At 40.7% G+C, this 18,122-nt stretch overlaps 1 protein-coding gene across 3 annotated transcripts in view; it reads right to left on the bottom strand.

The window, feature by feature from the left end:
- The window catches only part of GPM6A (glycoprotein M6A), a 176,762-nt gene that overhangs the window by 22,946 nt on the left and 135,694 nt on the right, over positions 1 to 18,122 (bottom strand). For all 3 annotated transcript variants that reach the window (XM_083756005.1, XM_083756003.1, XM_083756004.1), the window contains 2 exons: positions 9,336 to 9,528; positions 3,222 to 3,378 (listed from right to left, as the gene is read on the bottom strand). In XM_083756005.1, coding sequence (XP_083612131.1) covers positions 3,222 to 3,378; positions 9,336 to 9,528 — 350 coding nt within the window. The remainder of the gene's footprint in view (positions 1 to 3,221; positions 3,379 to 9,335; positions 9,529 to 18,122) is intronic.

The following is an 18,122-nucleotide window of genomic DNA, read 5'->3' as shown; positions in this document are numbered from 1 at the left end:
CGGCAGTGCCTCTGGATAATACCAGATTCCAGACAGGCCATATGCTTTCGAGCATCTTTCTGTGTCCTTGGGCCTTGGCAACTAAAGCAGACCCGAACCTTGTCTAAATGGTGCTCTAGATACATCCACCAGATCTGTAATAACTGTGATGTCAAGGTTGGCCTTCAAGAGACTTTGCCTTCAAAGTGACTTACAAACTTGACACAGCAGTTGGATTCTAGGTTACTTCCCTTTATAGGAAGACCCCACAAGGCGTGACTGTGTGCTTGGTCACTTACGTTATACAGGCACACCTCATTTTATTCTGCTTGCTTTAATGCACTTCTCAGATATTATGTAAAAAAAATGAAGGTCTGGAGGAGCTTCTGCTGCTGCGTTGGGAGATGAAGCTACAGGAGCAGAAACTCCTGCTGCTCCTTATCAGAATACAGGTGTAGCCACAGGCAGCCCAGCTGCTTTCAGGGGAAGGAAGCCCCCACAGCCCCTCTTCTGGCCATGGGATTGGAGATGGCTAGGGCTGAAGCCAGGGTTTTCCACTCCCACCCCTGCAGCCAGGGAGGCTAAGCATGCTTTCTCAGGGTGGACCATTGAGCTTCCCTATGCCTTTTCTGTGGGAGTTTGAGGTAGGCCATTTTGTGAGAATCATACAGCACGGCAGCGGGGAAGGAAGCAAAAGCCAGAGCTGGCAAAGGGAACTGGCTTGGCCGCTGCTTCTCATCTGCTCCTTTCTCCCCACCATCTCTCTTCCTCTTCTTAGGCCTCCCTATTCCCTGAGACACAACAATATTGATATTAGGCCAATTAATAACCCTACAATGGCCTCTAAGTGTTGAAGTGAAAGGAAGAGTCAATGCAAGACCATTCATCAGCCCAAAGATTATGACTCGCTGAAGGCTCAGTTGAAGGTTAGCATTTTTACAAAGTTTTTTTCAGTTGAATAATGTACATTGTGTTTTAAAACATTATGCTGTTGCACACTTAAAAAACTACAATATAATATAAGCATAACTCTTATATGCACTGAAGGGGAGGATTCGCTTTATTGCAGTAGTCTGGAACCGAACCCATATTATTTCTGATATATGCCTGCACTTGTACCCCATTTGCTTTAGCTGTCATCCAGCCTTTTTTAATCTACTGGAGTTCTCCCAGATACCATATGAAAACCACTGTGCATATTGCCATTCCACAATAAGACTAGTGCCTCAGCAGGGCGGCCAGCCATTCTAACTGGACACACACCTAAAGCTTTCAGGTGTCCATTGGATGCCATAACTCTCAGAGGGTGAACTATCTTAATTAGTCATTTATCCCTTCAAGGGGCAACTGCTACCATCCATCCATGACAACTGGATAATCTTAACCCATCAAAACATCATTTAGTTGCCCAGTCAAAACTAATATATTAAGGGTATGATCAGCCTAATGTCCAGAGAAAACCTAAGAATTTGGTTTTGTAATCAGACTTGCCTTTAAATTTGTCAGTTAGGCAAAATGCTTTATACACCAACTAAATTAACTTTATGTTCATACGCAGTTAAAAAAAACTAATTTTTGTAGGGATTACAAATGGGTGGATTGGAACTTAATTTATCCACAATTTACACATTTCTCAAAAGTTTCCAAATGATTAAAAGAAATCACAATACAATTAAAATGCATATTGTGGGAGAAAATACAAGTTAAAATAAATGCACATTTTCTGCAAATAATAATAATATAAATAATGCAGGTGAATGCAGAAACAGAAAAGGATGGAACTTTATGTGGACATGTGAAAGTGGCGTGGGATAGAACAGGCTTCCTACATTATTATCAATGCACTGAGAGCATAGCTTAATTCTCACTTGGCATCCAAGAAAGCTTGAGTGTGGTTACAACCTAATATCCTGTCTGAAGCACATCTACTTGGAAGACTGTTTCACCAAAATCAATTGAATTTATTTCCAAATAAATGCATTTGGATCAGAAAGTATGAAACTGAAATGGAGAAAGGCAAACATTGTGTGATACACCATCTTTCTTGAGGATAGACTGTTCTTCATTTCTACACTTAAATTTGTGAGTCCCAGTCTTATTTCTTTACATAAACTTGGATGTTCATGTCTTGGTATCATTCTCACTTATAATCAATAGTGCCATTGTTCCATTAACAGTCTTTATTTTATCTCACTGTATTTACTTTCCTATGTGATGCACAGCCTTTCAAACTGTTGCACTTCAGATTACCAATTGTTACCCAGCTATGAAATTCATCTGCATTAAGCTACCAGGAACTGAGGAGTATATCAACTTACTTCCTACAAAAGTCAGTTTAATATTATGCATTAGCATCTGTGTTTAATAACCACATTTCTTTTCACATACAGAAAGATGTGTGCATTAGACAGATTAATTGAGATACTTATTTTCTCAGATAGCACAAGAAACACTTCTCTGAATATAACTACTCTTTCATTCTAGCTTCTTTTATTTATCCGCATTGCCCCCTCTGAAGTTTAATATTCTGATGCTTTGAATTCCTATTAACTAGAACTATTTTATTTTTATAATAGCACAAGTGAATGGGGGTGATGGGAATCTCATGTGTGCACTGGGCTTATTTTCTCTCTGCATGATTCAGTTTTCCATGGAGGTGGGCTTTGAACATTTCAAGATGTGCATGCTTGGTCAAATGCAACTGCAAGACAGATTGTGAATCATTCCTTTGGGAGCTCCCCTTCTGACATCACCGTTGAAGAACAAAAACTGGAAGGCTTCTTATAATGTCCAAAGGCAATCTCACAGAAAGGGGCATATCGAAGGCAGATGTACCATAATTAGTTTTAGAAGCACAACTCTGCACACCCTTGATCAACCGAAAGGGCCTATTGTGTCTTGATACAATAATACGACATGCAAGTAATTGCCTCTGTAAGACACTGTAACTCCTGAAGTACATTTACAGCTCTGATTTTTAAAACATCTATGAGAATTCGTTCGCTGTCACAGAGGGCTTTAAATCACTCTCCTGGTGGAAAACCTTTATCATATTTCAGAATATTAAGCTTGAGTTTTGAGTGGAATCCTTAAATATAAGAAGATGATGTGTTCTGCTCCACATACATACCTAGAGACACACTTTCTAGTCCACTGAGTTTGCTAACTTAGTATAGATTAATTAAAATACTCTGATGCAACTGAAATTAGCATGAGTAATCAAGGCTGTCATATTAACATACCCAAGCACTGACACATCTGCCGCAGGTGGTGATTTTGAAATCCCCATAGAGATCCTTGATGGCACCAGTTGTAAAAAATCCTTCCACCATCAGCAAAATGCCATAGACAAAGAAGGCAGCTGCTACCCCGTAGATCACATATTTGAAGATGTCAATCCTGTAATTAAAAGGTATCTGTGTTAGTTAATGTTTTAATGATTATTCTTTTTTAAAAAGAAAGATTCCTTTTTCTCCACATGCAGTATACCTGTACAATAATAATGCCTGCATTGTTTCTATATTTTGACATCAATCTTAGGACCAGTGATATGTTAAGGCAAGAACTACAGATTCCTTTCAGTGAAAATAAACTGAACATTTCACACTGATGGATGGAATTCTGCTCTGCAAAAGCAAAGGACTCCCAATGCCCACATTGACATTCACAAGATGCGAAACACCTTCCATTGCTAAAATATCTACGCCTAGCAGAGGCACAATGCACGTGACACATTCACACAGCTGAGCACAGGGTTGTCAGTCAGAGTGACATGGAGGAGTGGGTAGGCAGATTATCAGTTCTTGTGAAAGTGTTAGGATTGTGCAGCCAAGGCCATTTCCAAATCAATTATTTGCTGTTAGCTATTATACAGTATAATTGTTACAGAATTCCTATTTTTCTCTCTTTCCACTCTCATTGGTAGTCTTCACCCTCATTTTTTAAAAAAAAATACTTTGGAAACTGCAAGTCAATGCAACGTGTATATACAGATGGGTGGGGTATAAATAAATTATTATTATTATTCTAAATACGATGCTTACATTGATATTAGGAGGTATTTATCAATAGCCCAGATGAAGGTTGCAGACAAAGGTTCCTCAAAAAGCTTTTTTATCATATTATCTTAACTAACTAAAGGAATGTCAATTCATTATTCATAAAATGGCAGTATCCCATACCTTCTACTACAGTCAACGAAGTTTTGCCAGATTATCAAGAATGTATGTTGTCTGCCTGCTTTCTTGCCATTTAAGAATGCATGAAAGTTTAGCCATAGCTGCAAACTCCCACACCTTGTCAATCTATTATTTTAATGTTTGGTGTCATTAATATCCGTTTCTTTTGGAAGGGTATTCTAGCAGTCTGGGGACACATAGTGAATATGTGCATGGAAATCAGGGTACATGCATACCATCCCACATCTCTCACATTATGGCAATCAGGGACATGCTGCTAATCCTTCGCTTCGTATACAGTGTTACAGTATACAGTACTCCAAAGAAGCCAGAAAGCTTCTATAATTAAAGCTGAATTTCATGCAGCTGTCATTAATCCTGAACTGATGCAATAAAAGTCTGTTCTCAATTTTGTTCATATATATATGGTCCTAAATATGAATCAAGAGGTCGGGTAACTGTAGGCAATAACTTCAAAATCACATGGTTCGGAAATGTCACTGCCATCTGGCTGCAGCCATTTCATCAGGCTGCAGAAGAGGAAGGAATAAAAGGGATGTGGGGCTGCTTTCTCTTTTCTCAAGTTTAAACAATTAAGGCAGCTGAGGAATCTTAGAGGAAGTGTATGGTCACATCAGTGCTCAGCCACTTCCAGTTTTGCTATGTCAGATGAAAGGGTGAAGGAATCCTGAATCTATTGTATGGTGTAGACTTACATTGTTGTACTTTATGGGTATTGAAAAATTAAAAATCAGACAGCATGAAATTAGAAAGTTTCCTAAGAAAGCTGCATTATGGAGATTGAGAACATACCGTATTCTAAACAGAGAAACAGATGGTTTGTGTAAGAAAATGCATACAACCTTACCCAGCCACCCATTACAAAATTCTAATTGTTAAGAGGAAACAATAACACTCCTGAAGTGTCATAGGCTCCTACACTGCGATGTGCAAGAAAGAGATGGCAAATATTGAACAAGAGAGGTACTAAACAAAGTTCTCACTGAAGTGATAAATCTGTCAATGGTTTCCACCACTTCGGATTGCAGGCGGGGGTCTGCGTGACTGAACATTCCTCCATAAATAAATTTTAAAAATCCTTGCACACACAAAACTAGGTGTCATGGAGAATGCTAAAACTATAGCCCTTCTCACAAATAAATAGTAGAGGAAATTTTGGGAGGCATGTAGGAACATTCAGTTAGTGAAAGTGCAACGTATCATAATGATCCCGAGACACCCACAAAGTCGCTTTACCTCACATGGCAATGTTTCTCAAATATTATCTTATGGTTATTATTTATTAAATTTATATAAATGATGGGTGCTGGGTGAATCCTCCTGTACACACTTGCTTATAGCATGAAGTCACTCTGATAGAACATCTTACAGAGACACTATCACAAAGTTACATAATACCATTGGATGAGCCCGACTGGATCAGACCAAGGGCCCATCTAGTTCAGCATCCTGTTCTCACAGAGGCCATCCGGATTGCTGAACAACTAAGGAAGTCCCTGTTACACACTGAAGTGCCAATCTGGCCAGTTACTGGGAGTGGCACTAAACTATTAGCCAGGCAGACTTTCTGACTAGGAAGCTCCAGAACTTGAATAGATGTTACTGAACATACTCAGAGCCATTATCTCTTGCCAGAAATGCTTAGAGAAACCAATATGGTTTGTGAGCTGAGAAGTGGGTGGCTTACACATCCCTGGCCATTTGAATCTTCTACCCAAACCATGATAAATCTTTCATGTAAAGACTGAACTTCAGGTTATATTGAGATAAATGTGCCAATAAATGCTAGAGAAGCCATAAGCATGATTAAATATAATTTACCACAATTAGTTCCAAAATCAGTTTTGTAATCCTGGCAGGAGGTGTGTGTGTTAGACAAGGATGATAAAGACATTTTATGTGACCCTGATTTGTTGTTTTATTGGATTGATTCACACATCTTGGTAAACTATAATGAATGGTTTACTATCACTTTCACCTGCTTATAATAAGAATAATAATTCTATTATTTATACCCCGCCCATCTCGCTGGGTTTCCCCAGCTACTCTGGGCAGCTTTCAGTATATCTAAAAACATAAAGCATCAAATGTTTAAAACCTCCCAATACAGGGCTGCCTTCTGATGTCTTCTACAAGTTGTGTAATTCCTTATTTCCTTGACATCTGAAGAGAGGGCATTCTACAGGGAGGAAGCCACTACCGAGAAGGCCCTCTGCCTGGTTCCCTGTAACTTCACTTCTTGCAGTGAGGGAACCAGCAGAAGACCCTTGGAAGAGGACCTCAGTGTCCAGGCTGAGTGATGGCGGTAGAGAGGCTCTTGCAGGTATACTGGGCCAAGGCCACTTAGGGCTTGAAATGTACTGGGAGCCAATGAAGATTCTTTAGGACTGGTGTTATATGGTCCCAGAGGTCACTCCCAGTCACCAATCTAGCTGCCACATTCTGGATTAGTTGTAGTTTTCCGGTCACCTTCAAAAGTAGCCCCACGTAGAGCACATTGCAGTAGTCCAAGTGGGAGATAATGAGGGCATGCACCACTCTGGTGAGACAGTCTGCGGGCAGGTAGGGTCACAGCCTGCATACCAGATGGAGCTGGTAGACAGCTGCCCTAGACACAGAATTGGCCTGCGCCTCCATGGACAGCTGTGAGTCCAGAATGACTCCAAGGCACACCTGGTCTTCCAGGGCACAGTTACCCCATTCAGAACCAGGGAGTCCTCCACACACACCCCACCTCCTATCCCCCCAAAACAGTACTTCTGTCTTATCGGGATTCAACCTCAATCTGTTAACTGCCATCCATCCTCCAACCGCCTCCCGATACCCACACAGGATCTTCACCATCTTCACTGGTTCTGATTCGAAGGAGAAGTAGAACTGGGTATCATCTGCATACTGGCAGACACCCAGTCCCAACCCCCTGATGATCTCTCACAGCAGCTTCATGTAGATCAGGCATAGGCAAACTCCAGCCCTCCAGATGTTTGGGACTACAATTCCCACCATCCCTGACTACTGGCCCTGTTAGCTAGGGATGATGGGAATTGTAGTCCCAAACATCTGGAGGGCCGAAGTTTGCCTATGCCTGATGTAGATGTTAAAAAGCATGGGGCAGAGGACCAAGCCCTGAGGCACTACACAAGTGAGAGCCCAGAGGGCTGAACACTCATCCCCTAACACCACTTTCTGGCTTTGCTTCTTGTTACTAGTATTACTCCTAGTATTTACTCATTGCTTAGTATTATGTTCAAAAGGGATTGCTTTTTGTTTCACTTAAATAAGCCATGATCAGACATAAATCTAAGCCAAAATGTCTGGCTCGTTTCTTCTGCATGATTGTGGAGAGGAATAGAGAAGTCAGATCGCCAAATATCATAGATGACAATGAATTTAAACCTTGGTCTCCCCTGTCCTAATCCAGCACTCTAACCACTACAACACATTGTCACTATATATGTGTATATATCTCTCTTGCTATTTACAATGAGACAAAAGTGTATGTATTGCAGGGGAAATACAGAATTCCCAAGGAATGGAAGAAATCTTCAGGCATCAATTGTATTTTAAAAATGAACAAATTAATTGATAAATACTTTGTCATTGTCTCTGAATTCTCTGTATATAACTATGTTTCTTGCCTGATGTTTCATGTACAGCTCTGACATAGCAGACCTGGATAATTTGTGAAAAGCTTAATGCATTGATTTACTATGTTTCTGCAATAACAGCTACCCAGAGACTCATTAAGTTAAAGTCTAGAAAAACGGGTTAGCTTTCATTCAGTAATAAACCAGAGACTGAGCTGTGGAGCCAGCTTTGGAAACATTATTCTAAATGCAATTCTAAAAATATAACCAAATTTAAGAAGAGCAATATAAGCAATATTAATGAGCACCAATCATAAAGCAATCAAGCGAAAATATGTGAATTCTCCATTACCAGCACGACACACACACACACACACACACACACACACACAGTATTTCCTATTCCTGGAAAGTGAAGTATATCCTTTGGGACTTTCTCAATTCCTCCCTTCAGTCCCCTGTAAAAAAAGGTAAAGGTACCCCTGCCCGTACGGGCCAGTCGTGTCCGACTCTAGGGTTGTGCGCCCATCTCACTTAAGAGGCCGGGAGCCGGCCCTGTCCGCAGACACTTCCGGGTCATGTGGCCAGCGTGGCAAGCTGCATCTGGTGAGCCAGCGCAGCACACGGAAATGCCGTTTACCTTCCCGCTAGTAAGCGGTCCCTATTTATCTACTTGCACCCAGGGGTGTTTCGTACTGCTAGGTTGGCAGGCGCTGGGACCAACGCTGGGGATTTGAACCGCCGACCTGGCAATCAGCAAGTCCTAGGCGCTGAGGTTTTACCCACAGTGCCACCCGTGTCCCTGCCTGTATATCCTGTATGTCCCCATAATCTGCTCTGGAGGTTCCAACACTCCCTGCATGGGGGATTGGGGGGAATTGCATGGGAACGAAGAGAAGATCCAAGTTCTGTTGTGTGAGTGGAAGTTCATTCCACTTGCACACAAGCAGTGTTGAAAACAACCCTCTCTTCCTACTAGGTGGCCATGTTCTCCTTGCCACCACTCGACCTGCTAACATTTAACAAGTCCTGCCAGTGGAAGCCTTGTGCAAGGATTTGCAATTGTGCAATGGGGTTTCCTGCCCCGCTCTCCTTCTCCTGTGCCCCCTCCCAAATGGCTCTGGTCAGGAGAACCCCCAGAACATTAAATAGGAGGATGGAGAGGAAATGCATGCATGGTCAGAACGCTTGTAACAGCCTGACACTTAATTCCACCCAGTGTCCATTTCTGCACCCACTAATGGACCCACCTACCTTCACATTTCCTTAGAAACCAGCATGGATAGTCCACACAGGCTGAATGCAGCCCACAGCTAGATTTCATCCAACCCTATATTTTTTTTCTTTTATGATATTGAAATGTACACTCACTTTGCAGGATGAAAAATTATCAACAGAAATATTTATATAGCGAGAAATATTTTATATCCATATGCTGTGGAATAGATTTAGAAGAAATTCAAGCAAATATTTTCTGTTCACTTGCCGGCATAATGCCTGACATAGGGAGGGTTAGTAATTACGTCTTGTATTGCAGTGCTATAAATGCAAAGGTTAAGCTGAGACTTACATGGTAAAGACATCAATAGTGTCCCCAGGAGCTCTTGCCATCTCAAAGTAGGTCTGAAGAATGTTGACAGTTCCCGAGAGTGCTTCATGACCACAGCCACAGAAGAGGGCAACCCCAGCATACAGCAGGATGGTGGCAATCAAGGAGGCGTAGGGAATGCCCCCCAAGCATTTAATGCAGCATTCAAAGCACCCTGGATAAAACAGAAGAGAAGACTATTCTTAACATATTTTAATTTTCCTCTGCCTCAAAGCCAACCCACGTTTTCTTTTTATTTTTTCAGGGCATTATTTGCAGTCATGTGTTGCCTATACACTCTGCTGGGAGTCTGAGTATGCAAATACCCTCAAGGTAGATTCTAAAATAAAATTTCTAAGAGACACCAGTGTTCTCTTTTCTTTCTAGTACCAAAGCACCCTGAAAAAAAATATTGATGCAGCTAGGTGATCTGAAAGACCCAGTCCTTGCTATCGGACAGGAAATAGGCCCTTGAACCTAAAGGAGGCAACCCACTTTTTTCTTCTAACAGTGTGGGGAGTGTGGCTAGCCACAAATTAGGAAAGTAGAGAAAAGGGGTGAAAATGGAAGCCTGCAGATCCAATATACAGGGTAAACCTCCTGATTTTGAGTCTTGGTCAGAAATAAGACTCATGCACACGGCATGCCTTTCACTTATCACTGTCAGCTGAGGACCACACTTCGCACACCGGTTAATGTGGACATTAGTCCATGACAGCTTACGCCACAATACATTTCATGGTGCTTAAGGGGCTACGTGATTCTTTGTTTACATCAAGCAAAAACAACAAATACATTACTTTTCTGGGAACTATCCAAAACATCCTACCTGTGGTTGAAGCACCCTGACATTATGAATTAGTTTACACAAGCATTATGGATTAACATAGATCCATGGTTTCAGATTCTTCAAAAAGGATGTTATGAAGTGCTTAGGGAGGGAATAATATCAAGAGAAAGATAGTGAAGTCTTATCTACAATAGTGAATTGAAGAAATCCAGTCGTGCCACATATTCAACATTATATGTATACATGCAAGGAATGTGGTATAAGCACAAGACCATTTTCATTTTAACATTCTTTGCTTTTTATTGGCTCCTGCAGCCCCCTAATTCCTCATGCTTCACTTCTACTTGGACCAGCGACTTCCCTTGCATGATGATGGCTCAAGTCTGCCATTGATAATGTTAGATTTATGGATACCTGGCTGAAAGTTGTGTGGCCAACAAGAAACCTGGGCTAGAATTTCCGTGGTTATTCAAATCAACTGCAACAGTTCACAAGCCCTTTTGCACTCAACTTTAAGTGCCTTAATCCCAAGTTCCATGTGGTTTTAATGCCCATATCTCCCCAGAGGCTGTAATTATTATTGATGATTTTAATACAGATGATTGCTCCACAGGGGAGAGTGAAGATGCCAAAAATGAGTCACATTGCTATTGTCGCATTGTCACTATTTTTAGCTGAACCAGCAGTGTATTTGTAAACCTCCATACCATTCTAGTATGCAAGAGAAAAGGCTTCAATTAACCTAGCAGAGGTTGGGATAAAACTATATCCAGAGATGGGAACATGGTTCTCCTGTCCTACCAAACAGCACTGCCAGTGCAGATAATAACCTGCCTTAACAAAGGAGGAACTTATTCCAGATGTCCCCTTCTCTCCCATTTCTTATATGGAATTAATCTACTGGTCCATTTTGGTCCAAAGACACCAAACATTGTCTACTCTGTGATATGAATCTGGGACCTTATGTATGCAGACCTTGTATTATACCACTGAACCATGGCCTCCCCACATAGTGTACCTATGCAAGGGTGGGAAACCTGTTTCCTTCCAGATGTTGAACTCCAACTTAAATCAGCCCCAGCAAGAATGAGTAAGAGTTAGGGATGAGGAGAGTTGTAGTCCAGCAACAGGCAAAGGGCTACATCTTCCCCAGAAGTTGGTTGATTCCAATTCTCTTCAACTTTAGTCCAACTGTGGTCCAGAACATCTGGAATGCCACAGGTTCCCCAACTCTGATCTCTCTTCATAACAAACTACAAACTGGGAAACTACAGCACTACTATTTCATGCCAGAAATCACAGATCTCTAGACCATCGTTTCCCCTGGCAATCTTATACTGTTCTTGAAACAAAGATATCCCCCCTTCCATTTTGCTATACTTTTGTGTCATGCCTCTAAGACTGCAGCAAGAGCTTCCCATCTGTATGTACAACACTAGTTTTTTATTAAGTGCACTAGACTCCTATGTATAACTCAGCAAGGTGAAAGAAAGTTCATTACTATTCTCCTTGCACACTCTCACACAAAATCTCTGGTGCCTAATCTGACTAACTTTAGCTTTTTCTTCACATGATCTGACAGTAATTTTTCTCTTCTCTGGAGAATAACTGCCAACTGGACTGTCTATTTAATCTGTGTGGATCTTTCCTTTTTCTTCTTTGCTTCAAAGCACAGGGAATGTAGAAATATGTTTTTAACTCAAGGAAGAACAAAAGTGTTCCAACACTTTTGGGGGTCATTCAATCTGGGGTACGTATGTGTTACCTGTTGAAGGGTTATGTCTCAATTACACCTGGTGAAATTTAGGTTGCAACATAAATTTAATATCAAAATAATTTCCTTGTAAAATAGATGTTCTATTAGTATTTTGACTTATTAGTCACATATTATGGGAAAGTACCGGTATCTAAGCAACTTACAAAAAGGTTTAAAACCAACAAAGTCTAATATTTTAGCAATATATTTTATGGCATAATAATATCATATTCCTTCATGGGGAGTGTTAATGTGTCATTAATTTACCCAGTTCAAGGCAAGACCCATTCATATTTAATCACAAGGTTCAAATAATAATACTTGAGTTTATGCATTTCAGTGAGCATATCTCAGAATGTTACATATTGGAAATGCATTTCCATACCAAAATCATAAAATGAAAAGACTTGAGGACATGTGACATATGTAAAATGGAAATAGTTTACTTTGCTTTTTGTTTTAAAGTAAATGTGCTTGGTCCTGCGAGGATTTTGCATCAAAAAAGAGCCATTCTTTAAGGTGCACTTAAGAGCATCAAAAAAGAGCCATTCTTTCTACATGTTTAATTCTCTCAATAAAATCAATTTCCATACAGAATATGGCTACCTGGGCAGTTGAAAGGACAAATTCTAATCATTTCTGCTTTCCTGGGTGAACGGTGCCAATGAGTGAACTATGTTCATAAAGTAGATTATATGAAGTTATCCACTTATATCTGGGTATCATTTCAGATTTCAGTGAGGGGGAGGTGGTCAGTAAGGTGTGAAAGAGAAAGAGAGAGCAGTTTTGAATCTGAATAGAATGAGGCAGAGAATATTTCAGAGTTGTAAACTAGCTGTAGAGGAAGCACCCCGAGGAGCAAAGATTAAGACTCTCTCTAGGGATTTGTTGCCTGCTGAAAGAATGCCTATTTGCTTGCAGGATGCTCTGCTTGCACATTTGCAATCCAAAAGAAACCCAACTTGGTAACATTGCCCCTAGCATGTTCCACTGCTCAGGAAGTTGGGAGGGGGCACCTAATGATATGACTCATGTTAAATTACAGCATCAAAGGAAAAGAATGGTTTTCTTTGATGTCGGTTGAAAATACGGAACTTCATCGTAAATGCATTTTTCAAATGCAGGATATATCTTCAGTTGAAATAGTGCATGTCCTTATGTTACTAGAATCCTTTTTAAAACAATCAGTACAATCCTCCCACTGCCTTTATAAAAAGGATGAGGTGGGTTGGGCATGATCAAAATAATTCTCCCTCTGGGCTTCCATTTGAAAGCTCAGGAATGAAAAACCCAGCCTCCTTTCACACTTCTCATGTACAGCAAAACTCATCCTATACAAGATGAAAGTGCTATGCATGCACAAACAAATGTCCTCATGGCAATAGGAGAGATCAGTTATTTTAAACATTAGCCTGGTAGCAATAGGAGATTGGAAATTCCATGCATGAGAGGGATGGAGCAGGGAGAATAGGGTGCTCTTTCCCTCCTCTGTGTCCAGCACTGAAAGCAAGCACTGACAGGGGAGGGATGCCCCTTCCTCCACATTCAGCATAGAAATGCATCTCTCTGTCTATACCTTGCCAGCCCATAGCAAGTTTCTTTTAAAAAATGCAATCTAGTAAATTTGGGGGCATACTTACAAGGCTATTTTAGGTATAGGTGTTTGTTCCTAAAAATGCACACAGCCAAAGTGCTAAGCTGACATTTGTATGTGTATGTGTGAGTTTCTTGAACAGTTTTGCATCCACCAAAATTCAATATGTCTAAGAGGGCGTGTGAATGATGCAATAATGGTCACGGGGGGGGGGAGAGTGGGGATGTGTGAGCCCATTGCCAAGGCAACTGTGCTTCATGACTTGTTGCTCTGCGCTGACTTGACGATGAACTGCCAGTGCAATGTGGCAAGATTTGGCCCTGTTGCCTTGGCATTGACTCAAGGTGCATCTTCTACCAAGTGTTGTGGATATTAGAGGAAAAAATAGATTGATACTGTGATCCCAGAAGTCTCTTCTCTAGTGCTCAGTGCATTATTTCACTTGGTAAGAAATGAACCTGTAAATTCTCACTGCTTAAACTGCTTGCTTAATTATTCTTTGGCGAATTATTCGACAATCTCTCATAGAAATATTGAGGGGAAATGAAAATATGAGTAACGCTAGAAACTTACTATACCTTTTACCTTTAAACTCTTAGCTCAGTGTTTTGGAACCAGTATCTGCCAAACAAAAGTATCTCATCCTGTGGGGCAGAGTCACAGCAAGAGCCTCCCATGAGTGGAGTCATTGCCACTTACTTGCGAGAGGCAAGATGGCAGCCAAGTCAGGTTTGCATGAACATTCTGCCAATGCACTGAAAGGGCATAAGAGGAAGGAACTCTTCATTGACTTTGCACTAGGCAACCTCCACCTGACTTCTCATCTTCTCCATTGGGACATCTCAGATATATTATCTCTGCAGCATTTGTAATGAAAGGCTATCTCATTTCCCTAGAATTCTTAGTAAGCATTTGAAATTTGAACTGTGTTTTTTGTCTATGATCAATGCTCTAATATATTATTATGAGATGATGATGATAGATAGATGATGATAGATACACGCCCAGTTATCTAAATAACTTAGTTGTGGGGATGAAGCTCTCCTAAGAGAGGCAGAAATGTTTAGTGTGCTGAAACAAACCTTTTAAGTGGAGATCTGAATCCCAGTTGCATCTCTACTGAAACAATTTTCTTTTGTTTTTATTTGTGGAATTATTTTTAAATGCTTTACAATCATTTTATGGATGGAGCTGTTTCATTTGTTTTATAATTGTATATATTATTGTTGTAACCTGCCCTGTGACCCTGTAGTCAAGGGCAGGTGAGAAATCTAAGAAAATAAAAAAATACAAACAAAAAGATCAGTTGATTAGAGTGTGGTGCTGATAATGCCAAGGTTGCAAGTTTGATCCTCATATGAGACAGCTGCATATTCCTGCATTGCAGGGGGTTGGACCAGAAGGTCCTCAGGGTCCCTTCAAATTCACAATTCTATAATTCTGTGAAATAAATAAACAGTAGGCCAACCCACTGGCATTTCCAGTTAAAATAGGTCTCCATCCTTGGACAAATTCAAGTCAATCTAATGGTGGACATGAAGAAAGGCGGTCCCATCCTACACCAAAAGAACAAGGCTTGGGGAAGTACCACCTTCTAGCTCAACAATTAAGCCCCATTCATTTTTAGGGGAAGCTCTTCTCCCAGCAGATGACACTGTCAGTGCCCTACATTACACTTCTAAATGTACTAGCTCAACCTTGGGAAAGGAAGAAGGGGAAACTATATGGAATCTAGTTGGAGCAGGAGGAAAGTAGTCGAGCAGACAAAACCATGTGAAGATCAAGTCTGGAGGAGCCACTGATTCACTGGGGGCTGCATGACATACATGTCAGCCTGGAAAGTACAGGGATGCACCCTCTGATATTCAAGGAGGAAGACATGGACTTAGTATCAAGACTTCTGTTTCTCATTCTCCACACACACACCCAACCATGTACTTTTGAAACTGCCTTAATCAGTTGCCAAAGTCTAAACACTCATGAAAGTAACTCTACATGCCCAGCAAGGATTTTACTTAGGTTTGTTCAAACACTGCAACACATAGCAGGTTATTTCTGCAACACAGGCACTCTTGAGGGTTGAGGGTTGGGGCTTTCTCAGTGAAGCAAAGAATCACTAACAAAAGCAAAAGGAGCTCTCTGGATTATGGCCAACATGTATTTTTTTAGCCCATTTGAGACTTAATCTATGCCCAAACTGATACAGACTCAGTAGTTTCTAAAGTAGTGGAAGATGTTTCTATAAAGACATCTCAGTGTGCCTATTTATAGTTTTTAAAGCATACAATATGCCCAAAGCACACAAAGACTGGAAATAAATTAATCAATATATCCAACAACTTAATTGCACTTCATATATTTCATTAAACTGAGAACTCTCATTTATGGGACATTAATGGTTATGAAAATACAGAGGAAAATTGTGTTGTGATTAGCTTTTATGTGTTTTCAGTACATTAAGTTTATTGCAATATAAATGAGTTATCCTACTCCCACAGCTAATAAACATGTAAGATATGGACATTTAGCAGTGCCTGCATGTAAGGTAAATTAGTCAGGCACATTGCAAACAGACCCTCTCATCCAAAAACTTACCAAATGTGTTGGTCCACTTTGTCCATCTGCCTTACTTAACATAATCACGAAGTTGTAAAATAAAAAGGGCGCAACTGCATCTATCTTCCCATTCTACAACAAAGGTGGTGGTCTTGGCAAATCAGCTAATAATTTTATTATCATTGGTTTGGCTCCTAACTTTTCTTTTGTGAATGGGATTTATGGAAAGGGACCTCCCCTTCCCATTGTAGGCTACTGCGCCTTCTGAAAATCTGTTCCTGGAGGTTGAGGGGCTCTTGGGACTAGTGTCATGGGTTCAAAACCCACGATGGGCAAAATTTTGCAAGGAGTTGGATTAGGTGACCCTCATGGTCCCGTCCAACTCTATGATTCTATTATTGTTCCAAAAATATTTTGCACAGCTTTGATTGGTCACTGCAGTGTCCACTACTTGGCAGCTAATTTGTGGACACACCCTTATAGAACCTCACCCCACAGGCTTGTATTGAACATAAAGTAAATTTGTCCACGTGAAACATTGTTTTTTCTTTCTTACTTGAAACATAAAAATGGGATTCCTGTGCCTTTATGAATAAAAATTAAATTCATTTTATTCATGAGAACTAGAATGAAACATTAAATTTTCAAAATGGTATTCCATAGATGCTCATGGGAGAATTCTCACAATGTATTTTTCCTTAGGTTTGCATTGTTATGGACAAGATAATTCGGTTTCCAAGGGCTGAGGCAGCTGGGGAAAGTGCCACTGCAATCATAGGAATTGTTACCAGCCATATCCCGCGACTGCTCATTTCACACGTTCTGTTTGCCCATCTGGACATGCATCAGCTCATATGTCATGAAAATTGTATGACCAAATAAAACTCTCTGTTGCTGGGATTGCTGCAGAGGTCATTATCTATGGTGCCTAACAGTAATCTAACAGTTGTCTACCTGTATCTGTTTTCTCATAGTAGCAACATATAAACTGCAGTGTACACACACACAGTTCTACACAAACTCTTGGCCTAGCTGGATATAAGGTCAGTAAGAGTAACAGCATACCATGCCAGAGGCAACAGAGAGCATTGATCTTGGTCCTAACTTAAGTATGGGATCTGACATTTTTGCAACGATGTAGCATATTGTGAACAAGATATTGTGCAACTAGATATCTGCTATGATATGGTAACCTAAATGGCTGTAAGGAATGTCTCCTTCACAGTTAGTATTTAAAGCTGGGAAGGTGGGAACTTCTCCCATGAAAATTACGTTTGGCCTGATCAGTACCACTGCATCCCTGGCTCAATTAAGACAGAAGAATACGAATTTTCCACTATAAAAAGTATTGTTGTTATAATTATTAATTTGAATTTGTATTACACTCTTTAACTCAAAGGTTGCCAGGGCAGTAAAGAAATCTATCTGGCACTATTTCCTCTTACTGATACAGGCCTGTCCCATGATGCATCATGTGTGCCCCCCCCCATTTTCTTTTCTTACATTTCCAAGCAGGCAACAACAAAAAACAACCCAAAATATTAATCAAGCCATTGAGCAACTACACAGAAATGTTAAGCTCAGTTAAACATGGTGGGTCACAAATGGTTCTGGCCCCAATATAAGCGCTCAAAACCAGGTATAGAAGAGTGTCATAAAAAGAAGCAAAAAATACAAACAGCATGGAAATCCCAGGACAGCCCTGGTGTTACCACTCTATGGAGAGTAGGGAGGAAACCTCAGTTATCCAAACTTGTGACGATCGGTCAAAGATAGTAAGTAAAAGTTAGAAATTTCTCAATATTCTGCCTCTTAAAGCAGAGGTTTTCAACCTTTTTGAGTCCACGGCTCCCTTGACCAACTACAATCTTTCTGCAGCACCCCTGTGGGACTCAGGAGCCCAGTTATGTCACTCCTTGCCTGCAAAGCTGGCAGCCTCTTACCATTTTACAAACACCGTCCCTTGTGGAGTGTTCCCTCAGCCTCCTCTCCTCTCCCCTCTCCTTGGAAGTCCTCCAGACAGCAGCTGCTGCCACCCCTGGTCTTTGAGCTGCTCCCTGCCCCAAAAAGAGG

The sequence above is a fragment of the Podarcis gaigeae genome (assembly GCF_964106915.1).
Source record: "Podarcis gaigeae genome assembly, chromosome: 9".
In the NCBI taxonomy this organism is placed as follows: domain Eukaryota; kingdom Metazoa; phylum Chordata; class Lepidosauria; order Squamata; family Lacertidae; genus Podarcis; species Podarcis gaigeae.
The sequence above is the reverse complement of the archived record's forward strand: the minus strand, read 5'-3'. Positions and strand labels throughout refer to the sequence as shown.